Source organism: Amphibalanus amphitrite, unplaced genomic scaffold (assembly GCF_019059575.1).
Source record: "Amphibalanus amphitrite isolate SeventyFive unplaced genomic scaffold, NRLGWU_Aamphi_draft 000058F_arrow, whole genome shotgun sequence".
Lineage (NCBI taxonomy): Eukaryota > Metazoa > Arthropoda > Thecostraca > Balanomorpha > Balanidae > Amphibalanus > Amphibalanus amphitrite.
Genome location: NW_024881554.1, coordinates 361,287 through 374,543, shown reverse-complemented (window position 1 = coordinate 374,543; position 13,257 = coordinate 361,287). Strand labels below are relative to the sequence as shown.

General features: G+C 49.4%; 1 protein-coding gene across 2 annotated transcripts in view; it reads right to left on the bottom strand.

Moving 5' to 3' along the window:
* LOC122378342 (DNA topoisomerase 2-alpha-like) overlaps nt 1–13,257 on the bottom strand; it is a 140,254-nt gene that overhangs the window by 68,380 nt on the left and 58,617 nt on the right. For both annotated transcript variants that reach the window (XM_043359300.1, XM_043359301.1), the window contains exons 17-18: nt 4,106–4,273; nt 2,781–2,906 (exon numbers count right to left, since the gene is read on the bottom strand). In XM_043359300.1, the coding sequence (XP_043215235.1) occupies nt 2,781–2,906; nt 4,106–4,273 (294 nt within the window). The remainder of the gene's footprint in view (nt 1–2,780; nt 2,907–4,105; nt 4,274–13,257) is intronic.

The following is a 13,257-nucleotide window of genomic DNA, read 5'->3' as shown; positions in this document are numbered from 1 at the left end:
GCCAGCAAAAACTGGCCAAATACGACAAATGAGATAAACCAACAAATTAAATGGGTCCGCAAGATTAATATACACAGTCCGCATATGAGTATTGCAAACACAGCCACTGCGTCCTGTACCTGAGCCTGAGCCAATGTCCGAGCCGGCGAGAGGGAACACCGCAGCGCGCCGGGCCTCTGGGAAGGGGTTTAGAGGATGCCCACTCTTCCCGGCAGACCCCTGACACTGGCTAGCTCAGTAAGCTAACTTTACCCAGGCGGCACGGCTGGCAGGGGCTATCAGACTGCAATCACAATAGAGCGTGCTTTGTGGTGCGGGACGGGTGTTTCACCAGCAACAGATGCGGGGGATTGATGGAACACTTCTGCGGATCGCCCTAGACGGAATATTGCCAGAAATATTAATAAACGTCATAAGCCCTATTGAAAAATCTTCATTCAAAGCATTAAGCCACACTCCTTTAGCAGCGAGTAGCCAGTACAAATTACCCTGTCGGAAAAATTGGAGTGTTTAAGCGGCCAGTTTCGTCATAAGAAAACAACGCTGGGCAGCGGCCACATTACAAACACGCCTTATTGAATTTCACGGCCATATTCGGTATTGGTGCAGAACGCCGCTGCTTGGTAACGTCACATCTTCCCTCGCCGCTTTGTTTGTGCTGCGCCGACCCAATACCCTCTGACCGACCACAGACGGTCCCTGGGCCGGCTCAGGAGACGGCCAGTCGGGAACCAATACGGCCGGCGCGCCGCGGCGGCGGCGGCAGCGCCCGGTCGCCCGGCACGCCGGTCCACATGACAAAGGTGCAATCCAGACAGCAGGTGCGGCCGATGGGATCGCTGACAGCCCGGGGGCGGCACCGGGTCCATCGGGCCGTCGGAGCTGTCCCGCGGGTGTCGTGAACCGCCCTCCGACCCCGGGTCGAGCTGAGATGGTTAGGTACATCTCGGCGTAGTGGTGGCAATGATACACTGACGACTGGGGAAATACACCGGCGGCAAAGCTTCATATTCCAATGCTGTCGACTCTCAGCCGTGCCACTAAGTTCGTCACGGCAATGCTGAGTTCTGTCTGGCTATTTTCCGCTCGAGAGAAGCCGCTACTTTGTTCAGCGTTGCCATGTAAAAGGACTGGGCCAGACTCATAGCCATCTCACGCCTGTTATTCTTTTGCGTGTCGCTTTAGTGTCGCATTTATCTCCAACAATCAAATATTCTCACCGCGACATCGCATATGATATGACGTTAGTGCACCCTCACCGAATGGGACATCAACAGGCCGTATTGAAGCTACGTGCCCTGAAGTCTAATTGACTACGGCTGTGTTCGCTCCTATAGTATCTGATGGCTTCCTTACGGAGAAGAGAGTCCCGCGAACGCAGCGACTTCCCGCCTACCTTCCGGTCGCCGCGCCTTCTCCATTCATTCCGTATCCAGAGATGAATTAGTCAGAGAGCTGCGCTGCTCATAACCGCTATGATATCGACTTCGACAATGATATAGTGATTATCATGGTTCATCACGTTTGATTGTCACCATGATTCATCTGGTAAATTTGATTGGAACCTTTCGTGAAGAAATATGGCAGGGAAGTTGCGCTACTATTTTTGGTGTCTCACTAAATTTCCACAATCAGGTCAAGCTGCGAACGGCGAACATAAACAAAAGCATTGCGAATTCGAGTCACAGACTGAACTGAAATATTGTCTACGGCCAGAGTAATCCTGCAACAAGCCCCCGACCACTGCTGCCCGCGGCACCGGCTCGCCGGGACACAGGCGGTCGCCTGGAGGGTTCGAGTTCCAATCATATAGCCATCTGTGGGCGGGCTGGACGGTGGCCTATGGTAGCGTACAAAAACAACACTCGGACGGCCCTGGGGCGACGCTGGACGGACTCAGCGGGGCTCAGTCCATACATTGGTGTCATTTGAATGCAGCGTCCACCCCAGGACAGACGGGAAGCTGCCAAGCTGAAGGATGCCAACGCTACAAAGCTGCTGCGATCTGCGGCGATCTTTCAATCTGTGTAATGTGTGCGTCCAAGACACGCTCTTCCTCGTTGCAACATATCGCCCTCTGCCAGATACTTTAAGAAAAACACACACCAATACGAACCGACGGCCGAGTGCCAAGTAATCGAAAAATACCGGACAAATCCTCTCATCCAACAGCAAATTAAGCCCCTCATCCCGCGGCCTTTTTTCTCTCGTTTGGCGGACCAGCTTCGCTGTTTGTGGTTCTTTGCGACTCCACGCACACCTCGCCAGTAGCCATCCACACAAACACACACTGGTCGGATCACCTAACCACCTTAATGATGATTGCTCTGTTAGAGCCACCAAAACACAGCCACTTCGAGACTACCGCCCGCAATCACGGTGGAAGAACTGCTTCTCCCCAACCCTCCTCCAACTAAAAATCTCTCTGCGCAGCCGGTCTGTGACGGATAAAAAATAAAAAAGAAAAGAAAAAGAAATGAGGCTTGCAATTACTAAGAAAAAGTTTGATACTACCAGATGCCATTTTAAATTCATAATTTCATTTTCATAAGAACCTCGACCCCGAAACTTCCATTTATAATTCAGAGACTATTCTGCAAAGATTGTAAATGCTAAAAATTCGATTTCCTGTTTGAAATCGGCTTTTGGTCTGGCCAGGTAGCCCGTAGCCGGTCTTACACTCCATCTTCCCCGCTACCCTCAACAGCGTTCCCTGGCTACTGACCTAGCCTGGTTCCACAGGCGGTCTCACAGCTCCCCCGGTCCTCCATCTAACTGACCTGGCCTGGTTAGACAACCGTGAAGACTCGGCGCCGAGCAGTCCCTCCAGGTGTGTCTTCCGCTTGTCGTAGAACTCGAGACGCAGAGTGTAGAACTCGCGCAGGATCGAGGCTACGTTGTCATACCTGGTCGAAGGTGGACGGGGTAACTTAGTGGGGTGGGTGGGACAGCCCGACAGCGCACAGGACTGGACACAGTGCGGAGGTTGGGGTACCTTCACAGCGGGACAGGCCTAGTCAACGAACCAGGTGGGACGGGATACAACACCCCGGCGTCGAAACAGATCTGCTAGAGTGGTGGTGTGCGGCCGACAGATGGGATTCGGCATCAGAAAGGACCATTCAGTATACGGGGTGGGGTGAAATGTGACGTCGTGATGTCGGGACAGGAAGAGGCAGGCAGACGCAGTGCGTGCGAGACAGGACGAGAGGGGTGGCCTGATATTAGGGCAGGATATGCCAGTAGGTCGGCTGTGCAAGGATGTGACACCAAGACGTCGGGATACAACCGACTGGACTAACAGAGTGGAAAAGCGGGTCACGCGGACGGCTTGACATTAGGGCGGGATCATAAAGTAAATGGACGTAAGGGAAGGGTATTAACGTCACGAGACCAGACCGTGTATACGCCGAAAGGATGTGGAGATATTGACACGGACATCAGACACGCATCTCGGGAATGACGCAAAGCTAGTACCGCGAGCCGGCCGAGTGCAGTTATTGGGCAGTACGCGGTCAGGTTACCCGGGGGACTCCTGAGTCATTACGCACACAGCAATACCAGCATATCTGTAGAGATCCGGACTGTACAGAACACGCAAGAAAGGTTAATGTGGCGTGGAAGCATAAAGATAGACACCATATAGCGCAATAGGGTCCGTTAGAGATACAGACTGTCTAGAACAGCGCAGAAACAGCTTAGCAGAGGTGTTAATAATGTAATAATAGCGGGATAATGAACATTGCCTTTGGTTCATTACGCCTTTCAGGTCACGCACTGCCCTTGATATTTGTTCACGTATATACGAAACTCGAACCAGGAACTTCTATGCCTTTTACAGGAACCGTCAAATGCACACCTCTTTTATCAAATCTGGTAAATTTCGGCACATTAGTTCTCGGTGACAGGGTGGCAAGCCATTGAAAAGTCGAGAGCAAAACTTATCGGCGCAACAAAAAAAGGCGTCAACACTTCTAAGATCGCCGATACTGAAATGCCTTTGAAACCTGTAAAGCACTTCAAAAACTTGCCGTCAAACCCAGTTTTATAAAACCGGCTCAGATATTCAACCAGCCGCGGCCTGAGGTCCCGCAGCCAAACTCACTTTCTGAGGACTCCCATGTGGTCGAACAGCACCATGGACGTGTTGCTGAAGGAGGTCTGCAGCTTGAAGACCGTGTGCAAGCCCTTCTCCTCGGCCTCAATCAGTTTCTCCTCCGGCATCGAGACGATGAACTTGACCGTGGTGTCGGTGGTGTACTCCTTGAAGTCGCTGTTGGGCGGAACAGAGAGATATCGTTAGGCGGGGTGGACAGAGACAGATAATTAGATACATAGGCAGGCCGGCAGATAGAAATAGGAAGGGAAGGAGGGAGATAGGAAGAAAGATACAGAGAGGGAGAGGCAGATAAAGTACGGCGAGAGGTGGCAGCAGAAACGACAAACTAACGATGAACAGCATGGTTCGAGAGGGATAATCAATTTCCCCCTGTGAGCGGCATGATAAATTGCATGATCATTTTAGTAAATTGCATTCATCGTTTCTAACATTATTTTCAAACTCATTCCTGGCGCTTCTTGTATAGGCCGTATTCCAATGACGTCCCAATCTTGACGCCCCGCGCGGTGACCGATGGAGATTAATAGCTGAACAAAGTGCAGAGACAAAGCTAACGATGGAATATATATGAAATAGTCCACAGATTAATATGATAATATACCTATGGTGAAACATAATACAAGTGGAATATAAAATATAGTGCCTATATCACCACCAATCACCATGACCATCAGTCTGCGCTCTGCTACTAAACACCACTCGAGACACCGTCAGACAACGTCCAACACATTAGCCGGTTACATTATTATTACATCTGGCCCTCCCGCTCCTGTCTGCGTCGGTTTCTATCCGCCCCATCGTCAGTTACAACAAATCGTCAGTGACAGCGCTCGCTGGGAGCGCACTGACCTCACGAGCGTGCGACGGGTCTGATGACTGCCCCCTCCCTCCCCTCCCCCCCCCCTGGTCCAGCCGGGTGTCATCACACACACACACACACACCGGCAGCGCACAATGGGCCGGGACAGTCGAACGGGACGAAAAATAAACGACACCGGCTTCCGGTCGGCAGCAGTTGAATCAGCAGGGCGATCGGCAGAAATGCGGCGACGTGGGTCGAATTCGCAGTGAGCACGGACGGATATTACGGAATATAGTAGCCGGTGTGTTAAGGGGTGGTCAAAACAGATATAAGGAGGGAAGAAAAGAAACAGGACACAGAACAATTTTAACTTCACTGCCAATTTTCACAGCCCGTTAGCATGTCGCACAAACGTAACAATAACGACAATGCTGACAAAGATGTTCCTCAACAGTCAATAGCCCTCTACCCTCGAAGCTATCAATGGTGTTATAGCAGCACAAAAATGTGTGTCCTGTTTTCACAGTGAAAACGACTAGACCCACAGGTAACTATTTAATCACAGGAATAAGATTCTGCCGTTTCCACAAAGTGTTAACAGCCTGGCAACCTAATAAAGGATCTGAGGAATTCAGTAGGCGGACATTCAAATGAAAACTTTGTTTACTACTTATGTAGCAATAAACTAGCTACACTCACTGAACCGGTAACGATCACTCCTATCGTGATTTGCAGGCATGGCTTGTGGGTCGAATAGAGCAATACAAATATTCGCAGAACTATAAAAAATAGTTAAGTTAAAACACGGGTATCTTTTGATCCACATAGTCTCATCCCTAAGTTCTTTTTCAGTTCACGTTTATGAAAACTTCTTTTTGCGATGGTGGGGATATTTGGAATTTTAAGGGCGCCTGCTTTGCGATGGCCATCAGCGGCCGGAAATCACTTTGCATAGTCCATCTGCTACCTGCAGCGATAATTAATTATCAAATAATTGATCCGGAAGCAGAGCGCGAAGGCCAACTGTCACTGCAGCACAGAGCCAGTTCGGGCCGCCCACACTCGCATCCTTGTGAGCAGACCCCGGCGGGCGGGACACTCTCACGCCTCCCTCACATCCCCGGGACACCGGCACGGGAGCGACCGACGAGCACACAGGCCAGCTCATTACTGTGAATTACAGCCGCGTCCCGTCCTGGAGCCGGCTTTGTCGCGGGCCATCGATAAAAACGGAGCCCCGAGGGCGGTCGACTGCCGCTCTGAGACACTCTGATTACTTTTAGGCCACTTCACGGCGCTCGGATGCGAATATAAGTATCGCTAAACAATGCTGCAAGAGCGTCAATATGGTGCCGAGAGCGAGCAGAGATCACGGAACTCAGCTGTTCCTCAGTCCTATACACGCTACAGATGCGACGATATACGAGATAAATTACTTGGATCATAGTTCGTGAAGGGCAAAAACGATATATATTAACTCAACTTATCCGCAATGAGTAGCATATGCAATCAAAGGTAGACTATTCAACAAGAGTAAAACGTGTTCCTCGGCAAATTAACATCTGCAATGTCCACAAGCACTAGGGTTGCGTTCCGCCAAACAAACGAGCGAGGACTTCACACGCTCAAGGAACATAAAAGAAAAAGCGACGCCACAGAAGCCCACTGCGGTTACCGCACCGCACAACGTTCGACGTTTGATACACAAAACACGCAGTACGGGACGTTATATTTCTCCATTTAATTAAACTTCGTGGGGCTTGCCTATTTTTGCCTACACAAAATGCAATACCATTATGAAAGCGCAAGTTTCGGAATGTTGCAATTCTCCACCGGTTTCGTTGAATGGCGGAATTACCTTATATTCACAACACCCTACTATTATGTACACCTGCTCTGGTACTTTTCAAAGAGAACCCATACGCTGACATCAAACATAAACCTCCGCCAATGTAGCCGTGCATTCCCTGGGCCTAACAATCACCAAAATACGCGACTGGGACGCGGTTTTAAGCCCACCCCACCTTCCATCCATGATACCTTCCTCTGGGTGAATCTCCTTACGACCTTACACCCCCGTCTGTCAAATTATAGGTGCGACGTGCGGTGGGACAGACAGAGAAAATACACAAAACCATCGACACCACGGCACCTTGTTTCCATCAAACAAAATGCCAACCGCGGCTGGGCCACGAGTCACAATTTTTACGAGCTATTTTCACATCACGAATTGGCCGAGACCCAGTGAGGAAGTCACGTCGACCAGACGGTAAATATTAACGACCCTCTCTGTGATGGTTCCTCATAACACGACAACAGAGAGGCAGTGTGCACCTCGTCATCCTCAAACCCGATCACCTGGGGCGCATCCTGTGCGCCGACGAAGCTTTATCTGATTATCTGTCTCGTCGGTCTATTCACGGAAGGAGTCGCGCTTCAGGGCTGTCTATGTCCGCGGGCAGATGCCGCAGGGCTGATTCGCGGTGGGTGGTCTCTGTGAGTCGGCAGACCAAACGGATCCCGTGTCCGAGGGAGAGTGGGGCAACGTTGGATAGCATTCTCCGGCATAAGGTCTATAATATAAACGGTGAGCTCCGAGCTTTCTGTGTTTGTTCTCAGAGTGGGTTCTTCAGTCTGCACAGGAGCCACAGAGCTCCCAACTTCCAACCCACAGAGAGAGACAGACAAGCAGCCCATGGGCATTCTCCTAGGAGCGCGGGTATAGTTGGTGTGGGGCTCGCGCCGACCCCCATCCTGCCTGAGGCGCTGCGGGTCAGAGCGGCGACCAACCAGCAGCGGCCGGGGGCAACTGTCAGCCGCGTCTTGTTAGTAAGAAAGGCGGCGGTCCGGCGCGGACAGCCTGACTATGGTAGATGAGTCTGAGATGCTACCTATACACGGCCGACGGCGCGTGATCAGATAGCCCCCGGAGCGAGTGCGCGCTCATGTGAGGTCCGCTATTAGACCGCACTAACCAATGGGCGACAGATGAGCAGCGGTGGCTGATATAGCCGACAATGGAACTCCAGAAATACATACTCATTACCGTCCGACAGGATTAACGAGAACGGGTAGAGCTGGTAGTACAAATGAGACATAATAAGGGTAGTGCATCCTTCTCAATAGTGTCTACTCTCCCAAGATGTGATTCATTGAATATCATTCAAGCTGTCTGCAACTCTTCGGTTATCGAGTTCACTGGAGTTATAGGACATGCTGATCTTAGTTTTCGCGGTCTCGGGTTGCACTGGAACCGGTAACCAGTAAACAGCCCCCCGTTACACAGATCACAAACTACTACTTCTCTTCCCTCCAGCGCTGACCATAGTCACAGTCACAGGCCACGCTTCTCTTCGGCGTTGGTCGGGTCAAGGACTTCGCACGTCAATGCATCTTCAAGGGCTCGTCAGACCCATAGACTAAACCACTCTCTTCTGCAGTAAACGAGCGGAACAAACCCTCTTCCTCTCTCCATATCCTGCGGCGCCGGATAATATTCCTATTTCCTATCCACCAGACTTGTAAACGACTCAATTTTTTTTTGAGTCGATTCTTTGTTTGAGTCTGGAAATTTGAATCGATTCAGCAAACGACTCATGATGTTAAATTTAATTGATTCGAATCAACTCATGACTCATCAAGTTCCTCGATAAAATGATTCGAATCAACTCATGACTCGAGCAACTAGCCAAGGGAATGATTCGAATCAACTCATGACTCACACATTTTGATGAATCGATTCAAATCAACTCATGACTCACACGACATTTTTATTGAACTTATTTCATTCAACCCATGACTCACTATAGGCATTTGTTGATTATTTGACTCAAAGCTATGATAAAATGAATATGCCGCATACCACAATTGTATTAAGCAGCATAGTAGCCTTGACCAAAGATTCAAGCAGCTACCTACCTAGTAGGACTAGGTAAATAGGTACCTACCTTACACCTCCTACCTATCTTCAACACTCAACAGTCAACAGTGCAATGTCAGATAAATTTGTAAGTAACTCTGAGAGACAATTATAATATAAGTAAGGACTAAGGAGTAGCATAGTAACCTATCTCCTATTATTACCTAGGAAGTCTTATTTGAAAATTCAAAAGCACAAGTTCCGAGAGGCATTCATGTTTTTTTTAATCAAACTTTTTCTACATGATAATGAAACAAATGTTACTACTTCTTACTTATCACATAAAATTATTCAAACAGTACAACCTCAAAAATAGGATTAATCCCACCTGTGAAATATCCAGCATCAGCAGGGACTCCATGGGCCACTAGGAGGCCATGACCTTGCATGAGTGGCTCAGGCCTCAGAATCAGATATGATCTTGAGTTGAGACTCATTGAAAGTAGTTAATGTTGATGTAGGTACATATACAATATACATTCTCCAAACGGCACCTAGTTTAGCAGTGCCAACTGGCTGCCAGCTAGATAGAGCCCATCCGTCACTTACCATTTATGTTGGCTCAACGTGGAGATTAAAATGAAGGAATATAAAAAAATATTGTTAGTCTACAATTTTAGATTAAAAATGACGTCATTGAATATTAATCGATATTAGGAGAAACTTTAATTAGAGAAATTAGAAAACTGGGTGTAGAAACTTGCATTTTTATTGGTATTATTATTTATTTGTGAAGAGCTGGGTAACTGCTTTTAATTGAACTGTAAAGTATGATGGTGATGCAGGCGATGCAGCCGGTCTTGAGATATAAAACTGGCCCGCTGCACGTGCGCACGCGCTAGCTGAGACTCCAGATGACTTGTGCCAGCCACCTTTCTAAATTGTCCCCAACAGTGAACAAAATTTGAGCGAAATCGGCCCAGCCGTTCTCTAGATGTAGAAGCGGACCCCTCACGTGCGCACGTGCAATCGATCCACCCTACCTGTTACAAATGACCATGCATCTTCAGGTTAGCGCCCCCTCCACCCACAGTCCAAATTTCAGCGCAATCGGCCCAATAGTAGCTGAGTTATTCCTAGTACAATCATGTGCTGTTTACTGGTAGGCGTTTATTTTCAGTGTTTGGAATTCCCCTTTGCGGGTGGTGCATTGCAGCCCATGGTTTGATAGCTATTGTCAAAAGTTAAATGACCTGCCGGCCATAAGCCACCGATCGGATTTCGTCGAAAAATACCTGTAACGTTAACAAAACAGGGTCGTATGCTTGAGTCATTTTCAGAAAAGTTTATTGACTTTTTGATAATATTTTGGGTGGATATTGGTCAGAAAAGAATGCTCTTTCCGAATATGTAGGTTTCATAACCATTTATAAGCTTTTTCAATACGTTTTGATGTTGTAAAGGACACCGCGCTCCACGCGAATTAAATTTTCAAATAAATCTTTCATTATTAAGGAAATGGTACGGATCATCATTTTTTATTTCCTTTCCTCTGATTGCACGTACATTTACCTGCAAAGTGGTACCACACCGATTTCATTCCGTCAAACTGTTTTCCAGCGGCACCGATTTTCTTCCCGTAATGCACGGAATCGGTCGTTTTTTCACAACCGGAGGTATTGCCTTGCACGTGACGCGTGCTATACTATGAAACCATGTCAATACGCTAGTTCCATATCTCCTCTATCCATTGGTGGCAACCGCATGTCTCTGCCACCTCGTTTCGCCGAGTAATAAGCTCGAGAAAGGAGCGCTGCAGGCCCAATTTTCGTCCGATCGGCATGCCAGCCAGCCCCGTGTTATCCCTATGGAAGCGCCCTTTTGCACGTGCCGACGGCGCACCCCTGGTCCGATTGCGCCCATCTTTTGATACGATGGTCCGCCCCACCCAAAGTTTGTGCCCAGTAAATTTCACGTCGATACGCGGCGCCGTTCCGGCGCTTTAAGACACATAAGGCATGACACACGCACAGACAACTTGAAATTTATTAAGTAAGACTAGAATACAGGTTTACGCGATAACTGTACGTTTGGATAGATATGGTTGATGGGGCCATTAGTTGGGTTGTCAAAACTTTTATGTTTATATAAGTAGGGTGGTGTTTGGTAGTTACTTCTCTTAATTGTATAACAGGTAGGGATGGCTTTTCGAGGAGCACTACGATTCCAAAGGTTTAGACATTGAATTATTAAAAAAAAAACACGCCCGCCCGCCGCCAGCCGCAAACGCCGCAAAAAATAAAAAACGCCCGCATCACACGCCCGCCCGCCGCCAACCACAAACGCCGCAAAAATAAAAACCGCCCGCATCGCACGCCCGCCCGCCGCCAACCACAAACGCCGCAAAAAATAAAAACCGCCCGCCCGACCGCCGCCAACCGCAAATGCCTAAAAAAATGAAAACCGCCCGCATCGTGCGCCCGCCCGCCCGCCGCCAACCGCAAACGCCGCAAAAGTAAAAACGACCGCCTCCAACCGCAAACAACACCGCAAACGCCGCAAAACATAAAAACCGCCCGCATCGCGCGCCCGCCCGCCGCCAACCGCAAACGCCGCAAAAAATAAAAACCGCCCGCATCGCACGCCCGCCCGCCGCCAACCACAAACGCCGCAAAAAATAAAAACCGCCCTTATCGCACGCCCGCCCGCCGCCAACTACAAACGCCGCAAAAAAATGAAAACCGCCCGCCCGACCGCCGCCAACCGCAAACGCCTCGAAAAAACGAAAACCGCCCGCATCGTGCCCCCGCCCGCCCGCCGCCAACCGCAAACGCCACAAAAAAAAATGAAAATCGCCCGCATCGCCCGCCCGCCCGCCGCCAATCGGGAACGCCGCAAAAAAGCGCTATTCTACCCATATACTCGTACATGTCCTACCCTACCTATACCCTACCTACACCCTACCCATACCCTACTCAATAGGCTCTATTCCCACCTTACTCTAGTGCATTCCTATAACCACCAGTAAGTCGTAACTTAATACCTACGTTCTTAACATGAGCACTGTAAACTACTCTAATTGTATTCTATCACATTCATTTGTTCAATATCATGGATATTATTAATGCTGTAAATGGTGAAAGGTTGTTCTCTTGAAGATTGCCAGGTAGGTAATCCAGTGCGCATACCTACCCAATAAGTGCGGCTCGCATAGCCGCCCAAACATTCCTTTTTACTCGCTAGATGGCAGGAGCGTCAAGCGCCTGAATGGACGCTGTGCCGCAGTGCCGCGTCTGCCGTATCACCGCCTGAATGCACACTGTACCGCAATACTGTCTCTAGGGCATATGCACCCATACAGATGGCCACGTTTGTTTTGAAATTATTTTTGTTTTAAGTGTGACCAGATTTACCCCCGAGAAACTGATCCTGGATACGCCTCTAGCCAAGGAAAAGTCGCCAAATTTCGAACCCCTAAGGTGATTTTCCATCGACGGCAAAAATACTACAGGTGGGGGCCGATTCCCCCCCCCCCCACCAGTAATAGGGTTGATCGATAATAATGTCTGACACTATGAAAAAGCAGGAATAGCTACCAGTATAGCGCCTTATGGGGCGACTAACGGAGCGAGCGAGAGGGTGGGCCTTGCACGTGCGAAATTGCGAGGGGGTACCTCCAACTGACTTGTGCACGGCACCCTACTAACCGGTCTCTAGCGATGTGCCGAATTTGAGCACAATCGGCCCAGCCGTTCTCGAGATCTGGAAGCGGCACCCTGCACGTGCGCACGTGCAAAATGGGTCCCAACTGACTTGTGCACGGCACCCTACTAACTGCTCCGTAACCGTGTACCAAATTTGAGCGCAATCGGTCCAGCCGCTCTCGAGATCTGGAATCGACCCCTGCACGTGCGCACGTGCAGCAGCACCCCAACTCTGGCACATGGATATGCATTGCCTAGTGGGTGCCTACCTACATGCCAACTTTCAGCGCAATCGGCCGAGTAGTTACCGAGATATTGCAACAATTACAAAAGTGACACCTCTTCGTTTTGCACGTGGCACGTGCATAACGGGTCACCTACATGCATCGGGAATAGTCCAATACTTGGTAGAAGGAATGAAGCTACCCTACAAAAATTACCGGGTGTAAATCGGTCAAGTGGTTGCTGAGATATAAGCGTCGCAAAACCGTGACCACGGCCGGCCGGCCGCTCATACTCAGAAATTTCCGTTAATCTAAGGAAAGACTCCGCTCGCTTCGCTCGCTCCGTAATAAGCAATTAATGTAACCCTAGCTGCTACCTGCTAAGAAACACACTGAACCTGATCGCACCAAACCTGCACCAAATTTGTACTTACCAGATGGCCGTCGTGAACCGGCTACTATCCATTGCGTGGCCACCCCACCTTTCCTGTTTCGCGCTAGATGGCAGAGCCATCAAACGCCTGATTGCATACTGTACCGCAATGACG